Below are 25686 nucleotides of genomic sequence, written 5' to 3'. Positions count from 1 at the left end.
TTTTCTTTTGTAAGTATTTCGATTTAGAATACGTGCCAGGCGATTATACACCTTACGGCGCGCAACACAACTCACGCGCGCAGCTCCTGCAACAAAAGCACGAACGCGACAATAATTTTGAACCCGAACTGCCACTGGACAAACTGTACCTAGGCGATCACCTGTGTCGCTCAGAAAAGCCGGACGTTACGCTTACGCGTCCACTACCACTGCCATTGACACGCGTGTCATCGCCCTCCGCAGCAAAACTTACACCAAAGCGCACTGACGCGGAACCGCTTGCATTGACAGTACCGCAAAGTGACTTGATGCCACCAGTGCAAACGGAAACTTCTCTATTGCCACAAACGGCTGCTCTAACTGATTCTGTTGGACCGAGTTTGGAATATTTTAAGAAGAAATTCGGCTATCAAAATCCCGACTCACCTACGGTGCAGAATCTGGAACAAAAGATGCCGCTTAATTCTATTACGGTAAAGCCGAACGAACGTTCCCCGTCACCCGTCATTCCAGCATATGCTAATTTTGAATTGGCCAAGCGCATGCATCATGATAATTTGGATCATCAACCACTGCCGGATTGCGTGGTGGATATGGCGTTCCGCAAGCGTCAAATGACCGGAGAACACCCGGGTCTAGCGCTCGATATTTCCCCCTTTGCCACGGGCGTTGGCATCCGGACACATAATGCTGGTCCGACGCATTGTACGAAAATGAAAGTGTTTCGACCGCGCACTTGCGGCGTTGTGCCCAAAGCCTACAATGGCGACTTATCGCGTGCAATATCTTCCGCGCAATCACAACATAAGCCAATGACAGCAATGGATTTAGCCATAGGTTGGGATTATAGGCCTGCAAATCCGGCGAATGAGCCACAGCCGCCACCGCACATAGATGGCTCTGACGACACCGCCGGTCCGGCCGTTTTCAATTACGTGAAAACGCCACGCGATGAAACTACAACAGATCTTGGCCGCTCGGCTGGCGTATTCAATAGCACGCTGGGCGAAACGGGCTTCTTTGACAAGGACATTATACGCCGCAAATCAGACTTTGGCGATAGAATAACCGAACGTGGTGCCGACTGCCTTTGCAACACCGACGACTGTGTTGCACGCGCGCCACGCGCACGCAGCATGACTCGCAATTGCACTATGCCTACAAATCGGATGTGTAAACAATATCAATCTTCGCCGAATATGTTGGTCGATGAGGGATATCGTGCTCTGCGCCAAAAATACCTTGGCGGCAGCGGCGGTGACGTTACAGGTTCATGCGAAGCGCTTATACCCGAACGCGGCTGTAGACGATCGAAAGCCAACGCTGGTGCGGCTGGCTTCTTAAGGCGAGCGCGCTCAAGGCTTTGTCACAAGGTGGCACCGGAGCCGCCCCACTGCTATCACGCGACGCCAGCACGCGCTGTCTGTAAAGCACCACCATTTCGGGTGGGCGTACCAAAATACGATGCAGCTGGCTATTTCGTTAGCACGGACAGTGGCTGCAGCATGGAGGCTCACAACGCCAGTCGTGTTTTGGTGGTGCCACGGCAACGGGATCCCTACGCAAAGCGAAATTATGATATTGACACGTTGGTGCCACCGTTTCGCAGTTTTGGCGGCGGCGCTGGAGAGGGCGGTTACCCGGAACATTGGCGTTTGGCCAGTGTATATCAACACGCATACAAACCACTCGAGCAACGACGAAGGCCGCTCCTCCAAACTGTTTACAAATAATGCATGGTATAGTGAGACGATATTCCGAAAAGCCTTGTTTAAGATATAAAATAAAATATACTATATAGTAAATGAGTGTTTATAATTTAAAAAATTGGTTACAAAAGGAATCAATTACATACATACATACATAATTGCCATGTACACCCTTTTTGGGTGTTTGGCCGAGCTCCTCCTCCTACTTGTTGCGTGCGTCTTGATGTTGTTCCACAAATGGAGGGACCTACAGTTCCAAGCCGATTCCGAAGGGCAGATATTTTTATGAATAGCTTTTTCATGGCAGAAATACACTCGGAGGTTTGCCATTGCCTGCCGAGGGGCGAACGCTATTAGAAAAAATTTTTCCTGCATTTTGATCTTTCACCGATACTCGAACCAACGTTCTCTCTCTGAAATTCGAATGGTAGTCACGCACCAACCCATTCGGCTACGGCGGCCGGAATCAATTACTTTTGGAATTTTATGCGAAATTATCGACGCAGAAATTATTTAATGACCTCTGAAATCTTAACTAGGAAATATATCTTTGAACTAAGGTGACGCGCCAGCTTGCATCTTAATACACAAGATTTTCACAAAAATCAAATTCTCAATCAATCCTCACAAATCGCACGAATTATTACAATGAAAATGCAAATGGGTTAACTAGTTTCTAACTTTTTATTGCTCTCGCCAATTCTCGTGAGCATCCTTAGTACTATTGCCCTGACCGTTAATGGGCACATTACCCACCTCCAAATGTTTACGCTGTATTTCCTCGTATGTACTAAAGAACTGTTGCGTTTCCTGTGCAACCTTGGTGAGCAACTCAAACCAAATTGCTTCCGTTAATTCACTTGTGCCCGCATACATTTCATTACGTGGTGTCATAAAGACAAGGCCGCGAAAATCTTCAATGATTTCGCGCAGCGGCTTGTGAAAAGTGGAGTTGTTAGGACTTACTGTAAATGCATAAAAAATTATTATCATGAAAATTTAGTTGTTTTTTTTTTTGTTTTTTACTTATTTACCATCAACTTCTGGTAACAGAAAACTATTTACTTGACGCTCTGTTTCTGGCGTTCGTGTTTTCTTTTGTTTTTGCTGCTCCGCTGTTTGTCCCACATATATACGCAGCTGGGAATCCTTGAATAACGCACGTAGCATACGATTAAATCGCTCCTTTTGACTTGGCATGAAATCCTGTCTTTTGCCGCGATTCTTTACAAACAAAACATTAGGAAAGTAATCACTAACAAAAGGCTTATTGTCGTGTGTTGGCTTCATAATTTCGGCGAATTGCAGCAATCGTATAAAGTTCATATTGAAATAGTCATCCTGTACCACAATCAATAGGTGACAAACAGTTAGAAAACTAATGATTTGACGTAGATCGTCTAGCTCATTTGTGGTCATGTCTTTGCGATAAGAATTGCACATTACAGGCGGGCTGTCGAGCAATATCAGCCTATCAGCGGTGATAAACATATGCGTAGACTCGGTACGTGATCTCGCCGAACATTTATGTGGTTTTAATTTGGTTGGGAAAACATTATCTTCCTCTACAAATAGTTTTGTGTAATAATCAAAGTTTATACCGTCATTGGCTAATAAATTCATTACCGTTGATTTGCCCACGCCCTGTGTGCCAATCACACCAACTACCAAAAAATCGGTATTACCTTTCATAAGCAACCTGCGTGTACTAGCATTTATTACACCAGTGGAAGATATAACGGTTGCAGGACGTGTCATTTGTGGCAATGGCTCGATTATCTGAACAGTTGTTGCTGCATTGGTATCATTCCCATTTGATTGTTGAGTTTGCTGATGTTGCTGTTCTTTTGTGGTAACTGGGCTGACACTACTTAAAGCTGGGCTTTGTGCCGCTTCGCTACGTGTCACTATTAGGGTTTTTAGTGGCGCAACATTTGCAACTACAGATGTCTCGGCGACTTCTGTGTCATCTTTATTATCAACGCGTGGCTTAAGCAATATTTTCGGCTGCACCTCGGCATCTACATTACGCCGACTTGATGAATCCTCTTCGACATTGCGTTTAGCTAGTATTATAGGACGTTTATCTTCAGGTTGCTGACGTTAGAAGGAAGAACAAAATAAGATTATGAAGCTGACAATATATCAAATGAAACGTACTTTAACCTTGCGGAAACGTCGGCGCTTGTTGTCTGACATGGTAAGCAGTTACGGGATATATTTGAATTATGTATTAAAATGCTTGAGTTTTCTTTGATCTGCTGCTGGTATTGCAATATTGTATATTAGATCTGATGCCAAGAAGTAAGACAATTTGCGTTCAGCGGCTTACGGGTAGAAGATCCAACTAAGATCCTACATTTGCAGTGCGATTTTATTGCTCTTAAGTTGAATATGCACCGCACTATCAATAATTGAAAAGCAAACTAGAACTAAAAACTATAATCTGATTATTAATATTTACATTTTCCATTAATTTTGAGCCTTTCGCTTAATATCTAATTTCTCCACGCCACTGTTATTAGCATCAGCTGTTGAGTGCCTACTATCATAAACACAATGACGACGGCTTTCACCACATAAAGTAATAAGCCCGTTCCGTCCGTTGCGGTAACGAATTTGACTGTCAGCAAAATATATTATGTATATTTTAGAAGAAGGCGCCATATACGTGCCGGAATGTACAGAAATTGGCAACTTTATACTTTTGTCGTACGGCAAGTGCGGCGAAAATAACAGCTGTTTAAAAAAGAACTCTTTTCTATCACACAAATTTTTATCGATAGTGTTTTCTATTATTTATTTAATACACAAACGCCAATCGGCAATATACATATATACAACTTGGTAACAATTAATGAAGAGAGAAAAAATGAATTTTGAGGGGAAAGATTTAAACAAATTAATTGGGTATTTGTAACAATTAATTGATTCAAAAAAAAAATTTCGAAATGTTGTTTGACCTAGGGGTATGGTAATAGACGGGATTTAATATCTGGTACGAAGATATTGAGTGATCCGCTGTAAATGTCCACCTTGTTGCGCAGAGAGTTGACGATACTAGCTATTCGGTTATGTGGACCGTTAAAAACATAGTTTTTAGTTGTCCTTGTGATTTTTAGCAGGCGATTGCGCCTCAGTGGAAGTCCAACAGGTGCGAATTCAAAGCAACTATTGATATCTGGGGCATCGATCAGGCCATTCACAACTTTGAAGAAGAATATTAGGTCAAATTAAGAGAAAAAAATTAATAGAATTTAAATGAATTGGTTCATTTCAAATTCACTCTTATCATTTCGATAAAAGCTTGAAAGAATAGCGATAATACTTTCATTGTATCACCACGGTACGTTTTACACATCATGTCAGTCAAATACATTGCCGCCACGGACTTGACAGCTTCTTAAATATATCCAAGGCGGCATCTACATAGCAAACACTGTGGAAGTGCATTCTTTCATTGCTGCCACATTAAAACATTTCACTTCTGTTAAGTTCAAATAACTGAAAGACCAAACCATGTTTATTGATATCGATAGTTTTCATGCAGCTAAAAAATACCCGATATTTAACAGCCTTTCTGTCGTCAATAATCTGTTTATCATATGAAGCGAAACCAAATGCAAATTCACCACAGTAGGAAATGTTTTGACATGTCCACAAATTTTTTTAATAATCTTTAAGTATGGTTTATTTTTAATAAATAATAAAAATAAATTATTTACAAACTTTAAGAAAACCTTTATATTTGTGCCAAAATGCCTATGATAGTAATTTCCGGTTTACCTGCTAGCGGCAAGACTACGCGCGCTAAAGCACTGCTGAAGTACTTCACTGGTAGAGGGAAGAAGGTACATTTAATCTCGGAGAATGTTTCCATAGCCAATGCTGGTTTTCCGAAAAATGAATACTTTGCAGATTCACAAAAGGAAAAACAAGTTCGTAGCGACATTAAATCCGAGGCTTTGCGATTGCTTAATAAAGAGGATGTGGTAATCGTGGATGGTGGCAATTATATTAAAGGTACACATTTGAATGATTGTTCCTAAAAGAATATCAATTACACAAGCTTTTATAGGCTACCGCTACGAACTATTTTGCGCAACAAAAGCGGCACGCAGTACACAATGTACATTATTTTGCGGCGTACAGGAAGCACGTGCATGGCAGTTGAACCAAGAACGCTCTGACGCAGATGTAGTGCTGACCGGGTCTGAAGAGCAAGTGGATAATTCGAATGTGCCATATACACGTGAAATATTCGACGCCTTATGTATGCGTTACGAAGAACCACATGGTAATTGTCGATGGGATAGCCCGCTGTTTGTGGTGTTTCCGGATGATTCACTTGACTTCGAGGCTATCTATGGTGCGTTATACGAATCAAAACCTTTGCCGCCAAATCAAAGCACCCAAAACGTGAGAAACGATATTCAAAAAACAGATAAATCATTGCTTAAAAATATGTATATACATATGTATTGCTTTAATTTATTTTAGCCACCACTAAGCGCTACAAATTATCTCTTTGAGTTGGACAAGTTGACGCAACAAATTGTTGGAGACGTTTTGGCAGCGCGTAAAATTGGCAATACAGGACCAGTGCCGGTAAAAGATAGCCAGGTGAAAGTGGAAGTGCCAGCAGCTATAAACGCCATCCAACTGAATCGTTTACGGAGACAATTTCTCAATTATAGTAAATTACATCATGCGACCACTAGTACTTTGGATAAAGTGCCACAATTGTTTGTGCAATTCCTAAACTCTAATTGCAACGAATAAAATGATTTTAAGTAAATGGACAGAAATTATAGGCTTTTATTAAGGAAATACGAAAAAGCCACAATGGTCCATCTTGCCAACATAAGTAAACGGTTCTCAGCCGGCTATTTTTGGAAATTGACTGCGAGTACTGTTTCCCCGCAGTGGCCAACTTTTTATTCTCTCACAACAGTCGGCTATGTTAACAGAAAGCAGTATTACCCAAGAATTTATGCGAGATATTTTTTGCTATTATAACAACCATAATTTAATAAAAATCGCATTGAATTATCCATTTGATCGCGTCTTCTGACCGATTGTTGTATATCAATGCGACGAATGCGTGGTTTTAAATTTTTTTTTTTTAATTAAGCGAATTACTTTCAGTATTATAAATGTTTTCGTTTATTTTGTTCCGAATATGTCTTGATACATATTATAGTTTCTAATTTATTATTATAGTTGATGGAACAGAACACTGTCCAACTAAATTTTAAAGAGAAACAAAAAAAACGAAATTTTAATTCGTTTCTAACTGAGAAGTCATTCATTGCAATACAATTAAAATGTATGTATATTTCATTATTTTCTATAAATATGTGTCTCGTAACTTGCTTTCGGCACTAATTTGTCAAATAGAATCTCAAACATTTTTTGATCTTGATAATACTTTGCTTAAATACCTACAAACTTTTCCTTAGCATAGTGATTTGTTGTTGCAGTGTTTTGAATAAACTTAAAAATATATATTTCATGTGCAAGAATTCAATTTCATATGGCTTCTATTCAAAATTCAAACTTGGATACATTTCCATCTTTCAAGAGAGCTTTTTGTCTATGCAACGTTGTTGTCATCAGGCCAGTTGTGCTTGTATAAGCATATAGTCATACATATTTGCATATGCGTACTGGGTTGTAAAAAAAAAATTCATTATGTATGTTTGTTAAAACACCTATAATTTCAAAATAACTAATTACTAATTCTCAAGTGAGGTGATACCTCGCTTCTTTTGTCGTCTCCTCAACCGTCACCGCCTTAGCCTAAGCAACTGTTTCAACTGATGTCAATACTATTGATGCTGGTAGGCATTTCTATAGCCGTTGCTGTAGGTATCTTCATAGTGACTGTTACTGCGACTACTGCCACCGCCACCCACCAACTCATCTGCTTCATCATCGCAATGGGATAAATTGTCAGTGCTGTTAATAGCGCTCTCAGGTTTTCGGCAAATCCAAAACAAACTCTCGTATTCACTTTTTAGCATAGATTGTGGGTTTTGGGCGTACTTAGTGCGCACGCCTGTTTGGCTGCGGAGGAATTCAAAGCCAACCATTTTTATGATCAGCTCCAAATTTTCGAAAGAAGGCTCGATGCTGTTCTCACCCTGAATATCGCTGAAGTGATAGAGTAGTGGACCCAAGTTCACCCAAATACCACCTGGCTTCAATATTCTGAAAAGAATATAGAATAAATTGAATATTGCACACATGTAAAGGCTTGCGAAGTATTGAAAAGTAATCATATCTGTATGAATGTCAAAAAAGTAAATTATTGTGAAAATAGTTTCGTATGCACATAACAGCATACATTTAATATGCACATGCTCGCTTGTATGTATGTGTGTATGGTGAGTATACATGATTTAGATCCTTTGCTTTGACAACAATAATCGCAAAATAAACGCACTTACCTAAAAATAGTTTCAATAAAGTCCACAATATTATTGGCGCAGTCGATAAAGAAGCTTGTCGCGACACAATCATAGCTGTTTGGCGTTTTGTAGACCTGCAAGATAAAAAAAAAAATTAAAACGATATACATATATACATGTGTATGCATAAAAGTTTTATGAATATTCACAAACATGCATGAGGTGCGTGAAAAAGTCAGCATAATTAGATATAAATACGCGTGTGTAAATATGTATGCAGATTTACATGTTGACCTGATGAAAATTATAAATAACTTATAAATGCTTCAGATAAATTTCTATAGCTTGTACCAATAATTACGTTTTTAAGCACTGTTTACTGGCTATCGAATTTTGGATGCATTTATATATATAGCTTTCTTAAACCGATCTTTACTCGTTTGAGTAACAAGCAGCACGCACGCAGTGTTCAGATTTTATGTCGAGAAAAACCAGTACAGTCTGAACATTGTAAGCAACTGTCGATGCGTTACTGATTCTTGAAGTCGCGCGCTACATCACACAGCTCCTCTTAATATAGATAGTTTTCATAATAGGCAGAAAAATACCATAATAATGCAATGATACATTGACAATAAATAAATGGTATTTCTCGATATAAAATAAAAGATGCTGTTGTTGTAGCAGCATAAGCATTCTCCTGTGAGAAGAAGTGACAGTCCCTAGCTGGATATAAATCCGGTTGTTTTGGGGACGTTTGCTTATACCTCCAAAAAATCTCCCGCTGCTATCATTATGTTGCCTTTGGGTGGATTTTTGGCTGGGCAAATGTCGGGAAACCGTATAGGAGCCACTTGATCTGCCATACGTAGATTATTTACATATTGATGTACCCAGGGATATAGTGTGTACTTATTTGCCTCAGTGCATCTGTAAAATATGCGAATAGTATTTATTAAAGCATAAAGGCAAGAAAAATATAGTTTGCATACTTACAGATTCAATACAAAATATGAGGCAATTAGCATAAAATAGGAAAATTCATTGCCCTCACATTCATAGCCACGACAGGCAAGCTCATAGGTTAAACGTCCGAGACCAGCTCCAGGTACAAGAATTTTCACTTCATTAAGTGCACTAGAAAAACGAAATAGAAAAGCAAACAGAATTAAAGTGAACAAGAAATTGCGAATATAGCTTACTATTCGTCAGGTTTAAAAAATTCCTCAACTGCATCGATAATCGGTTTGTACGATTGCTCACGTTCTTCGGCGCAGGATGAACTCCAATCGCGTGCGATTAACTTTAATGTCGATTGAGCCTTTAAAATTTTAAAAGGTTCAACATCAGCTTGCTCTGTTGCCTGTGGCAAGTAAGTATTTGATGTATAATTTTCTATTGTTTGCAATTTTTCAATTGCAGTTGGTTTTTTTATTGGTTACGTGAAGAAACCGTTTTACATACAAAATTGACATAATATAATAAATTGCTAAGAAATGAGAAATTCTAGCAATTTATTAAAAAAAAACTAGTATTCAATTTCAAAAGAGAACGAAAGCTTACGTGTTCCATATCTTGATGTCTAATTTTGGTCACATGCCCATCGCTATCCTGTTGTGCCACGTACATCTGTTCAGATCCGCCCATATCCATAAATCCGACATTATCTCGCAGCATTTTCTTGATAACCTTTTGATTCTCATCGATGCAGTCTCTTATAACACGTAAATGATTGCGGTACTTTACCAACATATCCTGATGACGTTTAGGAAGACTGTTGAGGTAGCTTTCAGTCTTATTGACGCGCGCATAGCAATATTTTCTAAGGACGAAAAATTAGACATTCAATTTTCACAATCCCAACACATTTGCTGGAGATGGACTCTATCAATATATTGATATTTTGTAAAGTTTGTAGTTGTATTCCATCATAACTCCCATCGGGCGTATTTATCGCATAGTGACATTGTAACAGCTGTTCCCGAACCTATGTACTACCGTTGCCTTCGGCGTCTAGTGCTTATCAATCATTCACTACATACATTAAAAAAAAACTGTGCTGTGAATGCCACTTTTGTAGCAATTTTATAAAACTCATTAAAAGAATCGGGTCAAAGACCCAATATACACTGTCGTCACCATTGTAATTGCGATAAGGAACACACAATTTCACATGAATATAACCTCAAAAATAAAATAAACATCCCATCGTAAATTAAGCACACCTCCAGCAGCATCAAAGCGAATTATCAGTTAGCTTGAGTTAGCAGCTTGTACGTTTACTCACTGATAATAGCGTAAAGCTGCTATGATCTTTTGCATATGCTTGCGATCTTCCTCTGCTTCTTCAGGGTTGAGCATCGGCGGATTCGAGACACTATTGCTCTCGCTTGAATTTGTGGAAGTCAGCTTTTGCGAACATGATGCTTGTTGCGAATCATTCATATCTGAACACGTTGCTTCCGTCACACTGCACTGCACAAAAATATTCTACCGTATTGTTTTTTATCACAAATAGTGCGTATACAGAAGACTTAAGTAAACTTCGACTGCTTTACAAACAGCAGACTACGTCGAATAAATTTAGCGGCTCCTCGATTATTTTTATTGATTCATACGCTTCCTCGCGTATAATTCCACAATTTAATAACGAAATTATATAGACATTTGTATAAACTCCTGCACAAAAATTAACTATTTCAAATTAAACCACGGCAGGACAACGAAATGCCGTTCGAGATTACACCACAAAGCCAGCACCTGTAAATTCTCAACATGAATAAATTCCACTGAATGGCAAAAGCAGGAATGTATTTCTCCCCATTAAGCTATGAACACACGCGCACAATTTATTGCACGACAAAATGACCGTTACATACCCGAAAGGCCGCTTTTTCAGTACAATGCGTAATAATACGTTCACATATAAGTAGATAATATTTTTTCGCGCTTAACTAAAAATCCGTAATCAAAAAGCGCGATTTCCCATACAAAATATCTCTCCCAAAATCTGAGGTTATTAACAACCCTGTGTTATCGATAATTATTATTACGAATGTAAGGAGAAACATCAAAAAAAAAAAACTAAACGAAATGGATGCCCGCAAAGAAAACAGGTCTGTAAACATAATTCTAATAAAATTTTTTTTTAAATATTATTATTTAGGGACTCATTTTACAGAAAAAAACGTCTGTCCATAAACGTTTTGTCCTCTTATTACTTATTATAAAATGTAATATAGATATCCCATGCGCATTGCTGCCATAATTTTTGCAACCTCAGTAAACATCGCACACGGATTTCCTCAAACTCTTTATTATTAGCAGCCAATTAATTGCGCAATTAAATTAGCTTTTCCTTCTCCTTGTCTTTTCTTCAAATAATAATAATAATCGGTAATAAACCAAAAACTCCGAAGTATTCCACCAAAATAATTTCTATAAAGAAAAACCTCTCAAAGCAGTGTTGACAGCTGGTTGTTGTTGTTGTTGTTGTTAACAGCATACGTAGCCCTGTCAGTGTAGGCATATCATCGTTCGTCTTCGTCTAGCTCATCTAGGGGTAGGCCCAGGAAACATGCTGTTTCGACAGGTTGGGTCCAGAGGGAAAGGGGGGTTAGATGAGTCGGTTTGAGGGGGCATGTGAAGAGGTGGTTAGTGTCGTGCGGGGTACCTTCACATGCCGGACATGTGTTTGGTATGTCGGGGTCGATTCTGGATATGTAGGAGTTTAACCTGCTACAATATCCAGAGCGTAGTTGTGCCAGTGTTACACGGGTCTCACGGGGAAGCTGGAGCTCTTCATCTGCAATAGGTGGTGGTTGGACTCCGATTACGGCATTCACAGGACGGGAGTTCAAGAAGGTGGTAACGGTCTCCCGGTGAATGTCGTTTATAGACTGTCTAAATACTGTCCGGTCCAGTAGGTTACGGTCGGTCTTGTCCTGGATATCGCCAGCGTAGTCAAAGAGGTGTCTCCTGACGTGCCTGGGAGGCGGCTCGGGCTCAAGCAGGTGTCTGCAGGGATGAGGCCAGCGATTTGAGGACCTTGTTGCGATTTTGGACCTTAGTGGCAATTGCGGTTGTATGCGCAGAGAAGGAGAGCAAGCTGTCAAAGGTTACACCCAAAATTTTGGGGTTATTCACAGTCGGAATTGGTGTGTCATCGACTTTTACCTTAAGGGGCAGCTTGACCTCCTTTGTCCAGGTGGTGAAAAGGGTCGCCGTGGACTTTGTGGGGGAAAGTTGTAGATTCCTCGCAGTGAAAAAGCGAGAAAGGTCGGTGAGGTAGTCGTTCACTTTGGAACACAGGCCATCGATGTCATTGCCCGACGCCATTATCGAGCAATCGTCAGCGTATGAGATCAGGGACAGCTGGTTGTCAATTTTGCAGGTAATCTGCCATATGTGAACGGGTAGATTAATTTGGTGGATTTATAGGTGATTAATGAATATGTGAACGTATTATAACTGAGCGTTTGAATTTATTTAACTAGTATTAACTTAAACGTTCAATTTTATAGGTTTAAACTCAGTTTAAAAATTTATTGAATTGCGTTCAGACTTAGCGGTTGCCACCGGTCACTCGGTGAACGGAACGCATGCGAAGAAGCTTAGACTTTCGTACAACTCCCGTAACAGAAGAAAGCAAAGACTGTTGAACACTTTCTTTGCAAATGGGCGGGTTTGGCGGATGGGCGCTTTAGATTCTTTAGTGTGCCTTTTGGGGATAGCCTGAGTTAGCTCTCCCGCATAGATCTCCACTACATCAATAGCAGTGGATGGCTGTGAATGCTTTTTCTTCCATTAAGTTTGGTCTACATTATGGTATCCAATCAGTAATCTAGTGCTACTTGTGGTGGTACTCTTGTCATCTCACCTATCTACTGGAGTTTAACCTTGCAAAGTTGCGCTTTAGAGTGAGTTTTTCAGTGCTAATTTAACTGTGGTTAATTTTTTAAACTGAGTTAAAGTCAGCAAAATTGGGCGAGATGAAAAACCAAGAATGGTGAATACGAAAATCGGGAAGTACTTTTGTTGACACGTCACTTAAGATTTGATGTGAGAGCAATAGGTGATCAAAATGAAAAATGAGATATTGAAAAATCCAGAGCATTCTAAAGAAAATAAACCAGAACGAAAGTTGTTTCTAAAAGTTAGATTAGCTTTATGCAAACAAGAAGATCATAGAAAGAAAAAAATGGGGTTTTAGCAAAAAAATATGTACAAACCTCCACATTTACGTCAGCACAAGAGCTGATTCTGTGGTATGCTTAACCTTTTGTGTTATACCAACGGAACCTCTCGCTCGAGAATGATATATTACAAGATTGCAATATTCGTGAGAGTATTTCTGGCTGTAAGGTAACAATTGGGAACACTAAAAAGAGAATACAATACAAAATAAAATCACCAATAAGATATAATCTATCATTCTAGGACATAGGTCTATATATTCATGATGGCAAAAGAACTGGAGGCTTTCATAATATTTGGAGTTGAGGGACGCCCTGTAATTGATATGTAAATAAAGACATTTCCCCTCATTTAGCCGACAGGTAAAACAGCTGTTTAGGTGTTAAAAATAGTTCATAACGCCGTGAGTGCTTCGTATTTTTAATTTGAACCAAATTATTTGTATCTAAAAATTAAAAGAAAAACATTATAAAAATAGCACAAGCTAGTGCGTCAGAAAGAGGTATATCAGATGCGGACGTGCCCACAGAAATTAGACTGCTGATCATCGCTCATCAGACAACTTTCAGAAAGTAGAAAACAGAAAAATAAGAAAAGTATTGTTGAAAACAAATTAACATTCAGTTTTTAAGAAAGGCATAATAAGTTATTTTGTATTTCACTGCATTGCGCTCAATTACCACTTGGGATAAGTCTTATGAACTAGAAATAAGAAATGCCAGGTGAGCATATCAGTCCTTTTTTTTCAAACTACAAAAACTCTTGAAAATGTATGGTTTGAAAATACCTGCTTCAGTCGTTTAAGGACCTGATTGGTAGGAACGTAATAATCAATCTCAACTGTCCTACGCATACAGCAATCGGCATCTGCAACCAAAATTTCTCCTATTAACCGGTGCACAGAAAAACTGCAATAGCGAGGGGAACAGTGGAATGGAGTCAGCAAGACGGAATAGCAAAGCTATTAAACGAGGCGACCGCATCCTTACCGAACAGCCATTTGTCTTTGTACTTCAAGCAAAATATCGTAAAGAGCGTTGCGACAACTGTTTGCAAGCGTAAGTAATGACGTAAAATTGGGGAAGGCAACAAATCTACATAAATATGTTTTGTTTGCAGTTGTAAGGTGCTGAAGTGTGCCAACTGCCAGTATGTTTATTATTGTAGTCGTGACTGCCAGATGCAAAGCTGGAGTCTACATAAAATCGAATGTCCATTCCTAAAACGCATCTATCCGCGTACGGTGCCCGATGCGGCCCGAATGCTTTGTAAACTGAGCATACACTTGAACAATGGTGGCGATTTAGTGCGGGGCTATTACACTGAAACTTGTTCACGCCGTTTTCGTGAACTCATGTCACGTAAGACTACCTCTATTATACATTTTCCATTAAAAAATTACAATTTGTCTCACCATTTCACAGATTATGGTGAAATTAAATATGATGCGCGGCGCTTGGAGCATTTAGAATCTTTGCATGCTGTGCTGCAGGATATGATGGGTGATAGTACTATTGTGCCAAATCTGGCGGAATTGACAAGCATCTATGGAAGGGTAAGAAGGCAAAAATGATAAGTAAATGTAATTATCGTTAACAAAATCAAATCGTACGCCCAAAATTGGAGCATAAGTTTTACCTAAGCAACTTTTGAGGACGTAGATACATTAGTATGCTCCCACTTATTATTATGGATTTTGTAAAAATGTTCAAATTTATGCTCATCGTTCATTAGCGCGTCACAATTACTGCAGTAAACCATCAAATTGGCTATATGCCAAAATTTGGCTGTTTGCCAAGAAATTCAGAAAATGTTTAAAGTCATGCACTTGTAAAAAAAACTTTGTTTTCAATTTCATTGCTGGCACTAATACTGTCACTTCTCGAACCGCTATGTTGTTCCGGCGTGTGCCAAAGTAACATGTTAGGTCCGTGCGATGCGAAATTTTTATTCTATAAGATTAGCAGAAATGTAAATATGATAACATGCGATTTGACATTTGCACTGTGGTGCACATATGATCGTTGTATATTCAAAATTGTTTGCTATTTTTAATTTTAGTTAATCACTAATGGTTTTAGCATACTTGACCCTGAAATGAATTCCATTGCTACAGCTATTTATCTTGGCGTGTCGATAACAAATCATAGCTGCAAACCGAATGCGGTTGCCACCTTCGAAGGTACTACCTTGCATATACACGCAATTGAAGATATCGAGTGCCTAGATTGGTCCAAGGTTGGTCACACAGTTTTTGAAAATTAATTCATTCCAAAAAAACACTCTTTTAATTTTCAGATCTTCATTAGCTACATAGATCTTCTAAATACACCTGCCGAACGACGTGCCGAACTCCAAAGCAATTATTATTTCCTTTGTATATGCTCCAAATGTACTGATATGCAGGAAACACACGAAATGCTGGCTGCTGCTTGTCCCAATAAGAAGTGTAATGCATTTTTGGACATCAATCTCAATAATTGCCCACATTGTGATACTGATGTCAGCCCGAAGCAACGAAATGGGTACAACGAGGCTATGTCAATAACAAAAACTCATTTGGAAAATATGAAGGATGTGGCGTGTAAGGCAGTAGTATCGAACTAGAAATAAAAGTGAAATTTAGATTTTGTTTAATTTTTTAGATTTGGATGTTTGTAAATTATGCCTAGCCAAACAAAAAGGTTTTGTCCATCCCTTGAATGTTTGGCATATAAAAACTTTGGACGCAGCATTTGAAGCCGCCATTGATGTGTCGAAATGGGCTGAGGCGTTGGAGTTTAGTAAGGAGCTGGTGCCAGGTTTTAGGTGAGCTTAATAATGCTACATATATTCATACATATCATACGCACATATAAAATTAATGCATCTGCACAAAATGTACTTTACTAATAATGTTCAATTTTCACAGAAAATATTATGGCGATTGGCATCCACTGCTTGGATTGCTTTATTTGAAAATCGGAAAAATTCAATTGTACGAGTGTCAGCTGGCAGAGGCAGTAAAAAATTTAAAGGAGGCGCAAAAAATACTCCAAGTAACACATGGCCGAGATCATAGTTTGCTGCGTGAACAATTACAGTCTTTACTTGCACAGTCTATAGCCGAGGCTTCTGCATGAAATGTTTATGTGTGCGTGTATATAAATAAATTTACTTTACTTATTTTATTAATAAAAAAAATTAAATTTCAAATAGTATAAGTACTATAAACATAACAATTTAAATAATTTTACTTAATGCCTTTGCTCGCCGATCGGTGTTTTGGAAAAGTGCGCGGATAAGATGCTTAACTTCCTCGATTTTATAGTTGGCTGTTAGAATACCGGAACCTTCACACCACTGTTCGGTGATTTCTTGCAATGATGCATTGAGTATCATTTTTAATTGCTCAAGTTTCATCCAAGATTTAATGTGTATCACTTCATGTTTGAGCTGCGGAAGGAGTAATACAAGTATATGAGCTATCAAATTTGAATTTCGCTTAATTGCCGCTTTACCTTGAATAATGTTGGCACCTTTTCTAATATGATAATTATCAATTCGCTCAACTCATTCGCCACTGTGGCAGAAATGTCTTCCAATGCGAGTATTCGCCGTATGATTTCATTACAAAAATCATCTAACAAATGGCAAAACGTCTTATTGTACGTGGCGTCGGGTAGAACGTTCTGCCAAACATTTTTCAACAAATCTAATTGACGCAAACACTGGCGCAATAGTTTTAACGGTGCCGTGCCAACTGTGTGCGCATCAGAAAAATCTGCAAAAAAGAAGAAACAAACGCAAATATTAATATGTATGTAAAAAATATTTACAAACATTTACAAAAACGAATTAATTGGATTTGGAAATTAATGTCTAAACTTACCGAACTCTTTCAGTAAACCCATGATAATTTTCTGCTGATAGTTGATTTGCAGATTCAAATATTTTCTGCCGGTCGTATGCAAGGTCTTCACCAGTATTGGATATGTGGATATGCCTTTTTCCGAGTTCGTTGCTGTCCAATGTGCTAGAAACTGACAATTATTATAAAATAGAGCTGACTGTTGGGGTATGCTCTCTAGCAGCTTTTCATGTATCTTCGGCACTTCGTCCACATATGAATTAAGTATGACACTGATGACATTTAGTAGAATTTCATCGTTTGTATCGAGCGATTGGCGTAATATGCGTTCCATCAGTTTAATGAGTTCCTGATATATATAAGAAAACACGATAAGTTTGTAAATCGAAACTAGCAATAACATACTAACCAGTGTACTCTTTGACACCATACAGCAGGGAAAAAGCGATGTGTTTTTTGCACCGTCCTCAGCAGAATTCTCCGGAATCAATGTCATATCTTGCAAGTCTTTATGCATTATATCTAGTGCACTTTCCAAAAGCTTATTGCTGAATTGTTCACGGAAAAATGTTTCAAACTTTTCGGTGAAATCTTTTAAGGCTCTATCAGTTTCGGCATTAATAAGGGAGACATTGTCTAGAAAGTGTTCTAATTGCATGACGTCTTCTACGAGCGTCGATTCGTCGTATTCACTCATGTTTTTTGGTATCGCTTGCATTAGACAATCCTCCACGAGTACGTTTAAAAATCGTTGCTTGATATGGTCACCTATAATGGAGAATACTTGTTGATCATTAGATACTGAAACGTTGATGTTGGCCAGACAATTCAGTAAGAGCTTAATATTTTCGATGACTTTCTTATAGGAGGGGCTTAAACTTTTGGTCATGTCCTTCAACGAATATGAAAGTGTTAGTTGCACATAATCAGGATTCTCCTCTCTGTAATCCAGGGAAACCGGCTTCAAAATAATCGGCTCAAAACAATTTTCTAGAAGAAAATCACACATTTTAACGGGATTAAAACGCGCCTGCAATAATAGCATGAAAAATGTTTAGCTGTTTGACCGCTATTTTCTTTAAAGTACCAACACTACTTACTTGAAACAATGCCATCACAGTGTCTTGCAACTGACTAACATCTTTTGATACCTGCAGCGTCACACATTTTGAATGTGAGAAGTTTTTCTCGGTGAATTGTACAAGCAACTCGAAACGTTGTTGTAGATTTTGTCGCAATATATTTTCTTGAATGTGATATTTTACTTTTATTGAATCGTAGCAATCGCATTTTTGAAATACGCGATCCACGTCACTTCCACCGTCACAGGAAATCAAACCTTTTAATTTACCCAAATGATCAAGCGCTCCTAAATACTCCTTGTTTGAGTTTGCCTCTTCCACACATTGAAAAAGGTCGTCCACTTTGAGTATCCGGTAGCAAACGCGTAAACCCAAGGACATTTCCCGAAATTCATCTATGCACAAAGTCAGATCAGAGTTGGCTTGACGTAGTTCGGCGTTTGCCTCACTGCCAATCGTCTGCAACAAGTGTTCAGCTTCACGCACCAATTGCTCGCCTTCGTTGATATATGCGGCGTTCGTTGTTTGATTTGACATGAATTCAACATAATTATCTTCGATATGCTTGCGTATACGATCCTGGAACTTCTTTATTTGTGCCAAAATTTTAGTAATAGTACTTTTGGTGACTTCGGGATCTCCGCAATTACCGTGTTTTAGGATCTTTACGACATCATCGTCAAATTGTACGTCAGTATTCAGCTGAAACTCCATATTCATAAAAAATAATATTTTCTTAATTAATACTTATACTTAACGCAGAAAATAACAAAAACTAATTAAAATCGAATATCTGCAGAAATCGCAATTGGTGACTATTGACATTTGGAAAGTCAACAAAACTATGGTGAGTTATACAAATATTCAAGAATGCAGAGTTGCGTGTGCATATGAATAGTTTTGATCGCCTACTTTCATTCAAGATTAATAATTCATGCAACAATTAATTGTGGTAGGTTCAAGGGAAAAAGTAATTTTCTATAAGTAAAACTTAAAAAAAAGTTACAAAAATAGAATAAACCTAAAGAATTTTTATGTAATATCCGAACAATTATTTATTTATTCTTGTATTCCTCAGTGTCTGAATGTGAAAAAGAATAATTCTTATTTATGGCAATAATAATTTTAATATCTATTGCATTAAATTACGCCTTCCACAAAATACGATAAGTTTGATTTCTGGTCATTAAATTTATGCATGTTTTAGTCAAATGCTGCTCCACTGTCAAATGCAAAAAAAGGTGAATTCCCGATAGTGACAGTGTTTGCATTATCATGCAAACCCTTATATTGGCTGAGAGGATTTTTTTAACGCTAAGCTGGCTAATCATTTAATTAAAACATTGCAAACGTATCAGAAAATATGACTTTGCTGCGAAATTTGTGCTGCGGATTATATCTTTTGACTTTCAGTTTACATTGGGCTGAAGGCCTAATTGATCCCGTCTCTCTGTCAGTTGCAGCCGGTTTGGGTCTTAGCGCTTGGTACGGTAGCTTTCTCAAGGATCAGACTTTTTGCCGGTTAACAGAATGCTGCAATGAACGCAGTATTCCGGCAGATATTGAAAGTAAGTTCATGCATCGCACGTGTACTGAAATTTTACATTCCATTTTCCCAATCAAGAATTAAGAAGAAAGCTGGGGTCGAAGTTATTTGGACAACACATCGTAATGCAGCAATTGCTATCAGCGCTAAAAGCGCATTTAAGTCCTAATAGTTCATCACGCAAACCACTGGTGATAAGTTTTCATGGAACGCCAGGCACAGGAAAAAACTACGTGGCAGACATGGTCACGGAGGCATTGTATGAAAAAGGTGTTAAAAGTCGATTTGTGCATAAGTATATGGGGAGGTTAGATTTTTCGCTCGACAAAGACGTGCAAAAGTATAATGTAAGAAAAAAAAAATGCACACAAATGTAATATTGTAAATTAAATTTCGTATCAGAATCGAATTTTTCATGACGTTATCTCTGGCATCAACGATTGTCCAATATCGTTATTTATATTTGATGAAGTGGACAAAATGCCACAAGGAGTGTTTGAATCGTTAACGTCACTAGTTGATTATAATGCGCTACCGAAAAAAATGGATGGCTCAAAAGCGATATTCATTTTCATTTCTAATACGGCAGGAGTGCAAATATCTGATCAATTGGCCAAAATGTTAAAAAATGGGTTTATGCGAGAAGACATTAAACTAAGTGCCTTTGAGCAGATACTAGAAAAAGCATCGTACAATTTAGAAGGCGGATTAAAGAAAGCCGGTTTGATTGAGCAACATGTAATCGATCACTATATACCCTTCCTTCCGCTCGAGAAACATCACGTCCACAAATGTATAGAGGCAGAGTTTGATAAATGGGACCGTAAACCACAGCAAAAAGTGATATTGTACGCTTTCAGAAACAAAAAAAAAACTGTGTGCGTGCTTTGCTTATAGTTGTCTCTTATATTCTAGGTCTATGCTTCAAGATGTTATTACGTATGAGCGCGAACATGGGCTCTTTACCACATCGGGCTGCAAAACGATAGAGAAGAAGGTAGCGACAGAGGTTATGATTAATTGAAAACCCAGGGTTTATTAGTTAATTTTAAGCATTTCTTACATTAAAGTATCATACATTTCTATATTTTAAATAACATGGCGTTTTTGCTTTACCATGGATTAAGCCATTTCATACGTGCATCACGTTTTAATAAATCAGTGTCTAGACGGTTTGGATCGGTTTCGAATGCTTCAGCAGCTTCCAATCGCTGTACGACAGGGCCAATTTCTTTTGTTACAATACATTCACCATTCTCCTTAAGTATTGTGTGTTTGAGGTCATTCGCTGTTGGTTCACCATACGGGAAAGTAACGGGCGTCACTTTGATCAAATGCTTTATTTTCCACAGCATTGCATTCACGTCTGGTATGTTCTTTACTACTGTGAAGTCGCTTTGCTTGCCATCAAGTCCGAGATCTTTCAGAATACGCTTCTCCCAAAAAGGGTTACCTTTAACAGGTTTAATACGTTGTACCCGAAATAATTTAGCTGGTTCCACCGGTGGATCTTCATGATCAGGCGTCCTTGTTCATATAAAAGTAAATATTGGTTAGTTTTTATCTTGGGGCTGTAGGGTTTTAGGCTGGAATTTAGAACAATGTATATTTTGGAATTTCTGGCAAACTATGTTTTTTTTAATGAAACTTGGTGGAGATGTTAGTGAGGTGTTAAAGAACACTCTTTATAACTTTAAATTATTCGGGAAATAATAATTTTTTAATTATTTACATTCAAAATGCCCTTGGGAACTTCACTATAATTTGCCACATTACACTCTATATTTTTTAACATTTCACTAAAATTCACCAAATATATACTCCCACGCGTGTTTGTACCGATTTTTATGTTAATATATCTATTAAAATTAAATGCAAATTAATTTGCCTATGCAATCACATTCCAATTTTAAGCGCGAACAAGAAGAAGATTGGAATTACAACAGTATGGTGTTGCCGGATGCCTGCAAATGAAAACAAAAATTAAGTACTTGAGTTTAGTGTTAATGATGGGAATGGGGGTTATTGTGCCTTACTACATACACGCATATGACGTTTTAATTTTGGGTTCAATGGTTTTAGCACGGAAAGGAGTTTTACGCAAAAATACTGTGCATTGCGTAGCCAGAGTTGGACTGATGAGGGTTATTTTTTTGAAGCGCGGCCGAAGGCCGCCCACGCGAAAAGGAGTTCTACGCAAAAATACTGTGGATTGCGTAGCCGGAGTTGGACTTATGAGGGTTATTTTTTTGAAGCGCGGCCGAAAGCCGCCCACGCGAAAGGAGTTCTACGAAAAAATACTGTGGATTGCGTAGCCGGAGTCGGACTGATGAGGGTTATTGTTTTGAAGCGCGGCCGAAGGCCGCCTACGCGATAAGGAGTTCCACACAAAAATACTGTGTTAATTAATTTAATTTAATTTTAATTACTTGATTATTTTTTGTGATACGCTTAATATCATTGTTTTTAAGTTTAAATGAGTTGTATGTTTTTATTTTCAAAATTATTTCTCAACTTTAAATTACAGCAAAAAATACTGCAGTTTTACAATGAACCTTCCACTGAACATCCCTGCGTGCGAACTTCATTTTCATTTCAGGTGTATGGCAACACCAACTTTTCGCTAAATTATAGAACTTTAACATTAAATTACTTAAAAACTATAAGCCTCCGCAGGTTCTGTTTTCAGTTTTAAGATGGGGATACACCCCTCTATCACCCCCTTTTTACCGTTTTTTCCAAAGCGATATACATTATACTAAATTTTAGCCTTTATTTCTGGTCATTAAATTTATGCATGTTTTAGTCAAATGCTGCTCCACTGTCAAATGCAAAAAAAAGGTGAATTCCCGATAGTGACAGTGTTTGCATTATCATGCAAACCCTTATATTGGCTGAGAGGATTTTTTTAACGCTAAGCTGGCTAATCATTTAATTAAAACATTGCAAACGTATCAGAAAATATGACTTTGCTGCGAAATTTGTGCTGCGGATTATATCTTTTGACTTTCAGTTTACATTGGGCTGAAGGCCTAATTGATCCCGTCTCTCTGTCAGTTGCAGCCGGTTTGGGTCTTAGCGCTTGGTACGGTAGCTTTCTCAAGGATCAGACTTTTTGCCGGTTAACAGAATGCTGCAATGAACGCAGTATTCCGGCAGATATTGAAAGTAAGTTCATGCATCGCACGTGTACTGAAATTTTACATTCCATTTTCCCAATCAAGAATTAAGAAGAAAGCTGGGGTCGAAGTTATTTGGACAACACATCGTAATGCAGCAATTGCTATCAGCGCTAAAAGCGCATTTAAGTCCTAATAGTTCATCACGCAAACCACTGGTGATAAGTTTTCATGGAACGCCAGGCACAGGAAAAAACTACGTGGCAGACATGGTCACGGAGGCATTGTATGAAAAAGGTGTTAAAAGTCGATTTGTGCATAAGTATATGGGGAGGTTAGATTTTTCGCTCGACAAAGACGTGCAAAAGTATAATGTAAGAAAAAAAAATGCACACAAATGTAATATTGTAAATTAAATTTCGTATCAGAATCGAATTTTTCATGACGTTATCTCTGGCATCAACGATTGTCCAATATCGTTATTTATATTTGATGAAGTGGACAAAATGCCACAAGGAGTGTTTGAATCGTTAACGTCACTAGTTGATTATAATGCGCTACCGAAAAAAATGGATGGCTCAAAAGCGATATTCATTTTCATTTCTAATACGGCAGGAGTGCAAATATCTGATCAATTGGCCAAAATGTTAAAAAATGGGTTTATGCGAGAAGACATTAAACTAAGTGCCTTTGAGCAGATACTAGAAAAAGCATCGTACAATTTAGAAGGCGGATTAAAGAAAGCCGGTTTGATTGAGCAACATGTAATCGATCACTATATACCCTTCCTTCCGCTCGAGAAACATCACGTCCACAAATGTATAGAGGCAGAGTTTGATAAATGGGACCGTAAACCACAGCAAAAAGTGATATTGTACGCTTTCAGAAACAAAAAAAAAACTGTGTGCGTGCTTTGCTTATAGTTGTCTCTTATATTCTAGGTCTATGCTTCAAGATGTTATTACGTATGAGCGCGAACATGGGCTCTTTACCACATCGGGCTGCAAAACGATAGAGAAGAAGGTAGCGACAGAGGTTATGATTAATTGAAAACCCAGGGTTTATTAGTTAATTTTAAGCATTTCTTACATTAAAGTATCATACATTTCTATATTTTAAATAACATGGCGTTTTTGCTTTACCATGGATTAAGCCATTTCATACGTGCATCACGTTTTAATAAATCAGTGTCTAGACGGTTTGGATCGGTTTCGAATGCTTCAGCAGCTTCCAATCGCTGTACGACAGGGCCAATTTCTTTTGTTACAATACATTCACCATTCTCCTTAAGTATTGTGTGTTTGAGGTCATTCGCTGTTGGTTCACCATACGGGAAAGTAACGGGCGTCACTTTGATCAAATGCTTTATTTTCCACAGCATTGCATTCACGTCTGGTATGTTCTTTACTACTGTGAAGTCGCTTTGCTTGCCATCAAGTCCGAGATCTTTCAGAATACGCTTCTCCCAAAAAGGGTTACCTTTAACAGGTTTAATACGTTGTACCCGAAATAATTTAGCTGGTTCCACCGGTGGATCTTCATGATCAGGCGTCCTTGTTCATATAAAAGTAAATATTGGTTAGTTTTTATCTTGGGGCTGTAGGGTTTTAGGCTGGAATTTAGAACAATGTATATTTTGGAATTTCTGGCAAACTATGTTTTTTTTAATGAAACTTGGTGGAGATGTTAGTGAGGTGTTAAAGAACACTCTTTATAACTTTAAATTATTCGGGAAATAATAATTTTTTAATTATTTACATTCAAAATGCCCTTTCGAACTTCACTATAATTTGCCACATTACACTCTATATTTTTTAACATTTCACTAAAATTCACCAAATATATACTCCCACGCGTGTTTGTACCGATTTTTATGTTAATATATCTATTAAAATTAAATGCAAATTAATTTGCCTATGCAATCACATTCCAATTTTAAGCGCGAACAAGAAGAAGATTGGAATTACAACAGTATGGTGTTGCCGGATGCCTGCAAATGAAAACAAAAATTAAGTACTTGAGTTTAGTGTTAATGATGGGAATGGGGGTTATTGTGCCTTACTACATACACGCATATGACGTTTTAATATTGGGTTCAATGGTTTTAACACGGAAAGGAGTTTTACGCAAAAATACTGTGCCTTGCGTAGCCGGATTTGGCCTGATGAGGGTTATTTTTTTGAAGCGCGGCCGAAGGCCGCCTACGCGATAAAGAGTTCCACACAAAAATACTGTGTTAATTAATTTAATTTAATTTTAATTACGTGATTATTTTTTGTGATACGCTTAATATCATTGTTTTTAAGTTTAAATGAGTTGCATGTTTTTATTTTCAAAATTATTTCTCAACTTTAAATTACAGCAAAAAATACTGCAGTTTTACAATGAACCTTCCACTGAACATCCCTGCGTGCGAACTTCATTTTCATTTCAGGTGTATGGCAACACCAACTTTTCGCTAAATTATAGAATTTTAATATTAAATTACTTAAAACCTATAAGCCTCCGGCAGGTTCTGTTTTCAGTTTTAAGATGGGGATACACCCCTCTATCACCCCCTTTTTACTGTTTTTTCCAAAGCGATATACATTATACTAAATTTTAGCCTTTATTTCTGGTCATTAAATTTATGCATGTTTTAGTCAAATGCTGCTCCACTGTCAAATGCAAAAAAAGGTGAATTCCCGATAGTGACAGTGTTTGCATTATCATGCAAACCCTTATATTGGCTGAGAGGATTTTTTTAACGCTAAGCTGGCTAATCATTTAAT

General features: G+C 38.0%; 10 protein-coding genes across 15 annotated transcripts; 5 read left to right on the top strand and 5 right to left on the bottom strand.

The window, feature by feature from the left end:
* The first annotated feature begins 61 nt into the window (after positions 1–61).
* Positions 62–1743, top strand: LOC129239363 (uncharacterized). Its single transcript, XM_054874818.1, has one exon. The coding sequence runs from the start codon at positions 309–311 to the stop codon at positions 1731–1733; it is 1425 nt and encodes a 474-aa protein (XP_054730793.1). The 5' UTR covers positions 62–308; the 3' UTR covers positions 1734–1743.
* Positions 1744–2374: 631 nt separating this feature from the next.
* LOC129237171 (protein SMG9) lies at positions 2375–4282 on the bottom strand. Of its 2 annotated transcripts, XM_054871675.1 has the most exons (4): positions 4174–4282; positions 3870–4113; positions 2744–3806; positions 2375–2674 (listed from the first exon to the last, which is right to left on the bottom strand). In XM_054871675.1, the coding sequence occupies exons 2-4, from the start codon at positions 3906–3908 to the stop codon at positions 2394–2396; spliced, it is 1383 nt and encodes a 460-aa protein (XP_054727650.1). In that variant the 5' UTR covers positions 3909–4113; positions 4174–4282; the 3' UTR covers positions 2375–2393. The 2 variants fall into 2 exon arrangements, with proteins under 2 accessions (XP_054727650.1, XP_054727649.1); XM_054871674.1 differs by having other exon boundaries at positions 3870–4267.
* A 1123-nt stretch (positions 4283–5405) lies between these two features.
* LOC129237173 (protein KTI12 homolog) lies at positions 5406–6517 on the top strand. The gene is made up of 3 exons (XM_054871679.1): positions 5406–5732; positions 5788–6128; positions 6210–6517. The coding sequence occupies exons 1-3, from the start codon at positions 5468–5470 to the stop codon at positions 6489–6491; spliced, it is 888 nt and encodes a 295-aa protein (XP_054727654.1). The 5' UTR covers positions 5406–5467; the 3' UTR covers positions 6492–6517.
* A 503-nt stretch (positions 6518–7020) lies between these two features.
* LOC129237172 (carnosine N-methyltransferase) lies at positions 7021–10893 on the bottom strand. Of its 4 annotated transcripts, none has more exons than XR_008581747.1 (8): positions 10410–10893; positions 9686–9944; positions 9325–9485; positions 9119–9259; positions 8890–9052; positions 8162–8256; positions 7449–7922; positions 7021–7378 (listed from the first exon to the last, which is right to left on the bottom strand). XR_008581747.1 is itself a non-coding variant. In XM_054871677.1 (7 exons), the coding sequence occupies exons 1-7, from the start codon at positions 10565–10567 to the stop codon at positions 7541–7543; spliced, it is 1359 nt and encodes a 452-aa protein (XP_054727652.1). In that variant the 5' UTR covers positions 10568–10893; the 3' UTR covers positions 7021–7540. The 4 variants fall into 4 exon arrangements, 2 of the variants coding, with proteins under 2 accessions (XP_054727652.1, XP_054727653.1); XR_008581746.1 differs by having other exon boundaries at positions 7471–7922; XM_054871677.1 differs by having other exon boundaries at positions 7021–7922.
* A 2802-nt stretch (positions 10894–13695) lies between these two features.
* On the top strand, positions 13696–16494 carry LOC129237873 (histone-lysine N-methyltransferase SMYD3). Of its 2 annotated transcripts, none has more exons than XM_054872839.1 (8): positions 13696–14040; positions 14176–14376; positions 14438–14679; positions 14743–14873; positions 15380–15556; positions 15617–15902; positions 15964–16126; positions 16230–16494. In XM_054872839.1, exons 2-8 carry the CDS (start codon positions 14252–14254, stop codon positions 16438–16440), a joined length of 1335 nt encoding a protein of 444 aa, XP_054728814.1. In that variant the 5' UTR covers positions 13696–14040; positions 14176–14251; the 3' UTR covers positions 16441–16494. The 2 variants fall into 2 exon arrangements, with proteins under 2 accessions (XP_054728814.1, XP_054728813.1); XM_054872838.1 differs by having other exon boundaries at positions 14115–14376.
* Position 16495: 1 nt separating this feature from the next.
* On the bottom strand, positions 16496–19080 carry LOC129237872 (centromere/kinetochore protein zw10-like). Its single transcript, XM_054872837.1, has 5 exons — positions 18269–19080; positions 17578–18198; positions 17190–17517; positions 16819–17081; positions 16496–16753 (listed from the first exon to the last, which is right to left on the bottom strand). Exons 1-5 carry the CDS (start codon positions 18968–18970, stop codon positions 16541–16543), a joined length of 2127 nt encoding a protein of 708 aa, XP_054728812.1. The 5' UTR covers positions 18971–19080; the 3' UTR covers positions 16496–16540.
* A 414-nt stretch (positions 19081–19494) lies between these two features.
* On the top strand, positions 19495–20893 carry LOC129237521 (torsin-like protein). Its single transcript, XM_054872325.1, has 4 exons — positions 19495–19818; positions 19875–20143; positions 20199–20644; positions 20712–20893. Exons 1-4 carry the CDS (start codon positions 19614–19616, stop codon positions 20818–20820), a joined length of 1029 nt encoding a protein of 342 aa, XP_054728300.1. The 5' UTR covers positions 19495–19613; the 3' UTR covers positions 20821–20893.
* Positions 20813–21545, bottom strand: LOC129237522 (39S ribosomal protein L30, mitochondrial-like). The gene is made up of 2 exons (XM_054872326.1): positions 21529–21545; positions 20813–21323 (listed from the first exon to the last, which is right to left on the bottom strand). Coding segments are annotated over exons 1-2 (417 nt in total). The 5' UTR covers positions 21531–21545; the 3' UTR covers positions 20813–20908.
* A 1080-nt stretch (positions 21546–22625) lies between these two features.
* LOC129239401 (torsin-like protein) lies at positions 22626–24038 on the top strand. Its single transcript, XM_054874867.1, has 4 exons — positions 22626–22964; positions 23021–23289; positions 23344–23789; positions 23857–24038. Exons 1-4 carry the CDS (start codon positions 22760–22762, stop codon positions 23963–23965), a joined length of 1029 nt encoding a protein of 342 aa, XP_054730842.1. The 5' UTR covers positions 22626–22759; the 3' UTR covers positions 23966–24038.
* On the bottom strand, positions 23958–25621 carry LOC129238400 (39S ribosomal protein L30, mitochondrial-like). The gene is made up of 2 exons (XM_054873424.1): positions 25611–25621; positions 23958–24468 (listed from the first exon to the last, which is right to left on the bottom strand). Exons 1-2 carry the CDS (start codon positions 25619–25621, stop codon positions 24054–24056), a joined length of 426 nt encoding a protein of 141 aa, XP_054729399.1. The 3' UTR covers positions 23958–24053.
* Between the last annotated feature and the right edge of the window lie 65 nt (positions 25622–25686).

The sequence above is a fragment of the Anastrepha obliqua genome, chromosome 2, assembly GCF_027943255.1.
Source record: "Anastrepha obliqua isolate idAnaObli1 chromosome 2, idAnaObli1_1.0, whole genome shotgun sequence".
In the NCBI taxonomy this organism is placed as follows: domain Eukaryota; kingdom Metazoa; phylum Arthropoda; class Insecta; order Diptera; family Tephritidae; genus Anastrepha; species Anastrepha obliqua.
Note: the sequence above shows the minus strand (reverse complement) of the source record. Positions and strands in the feature narration are given on the sequence as shown.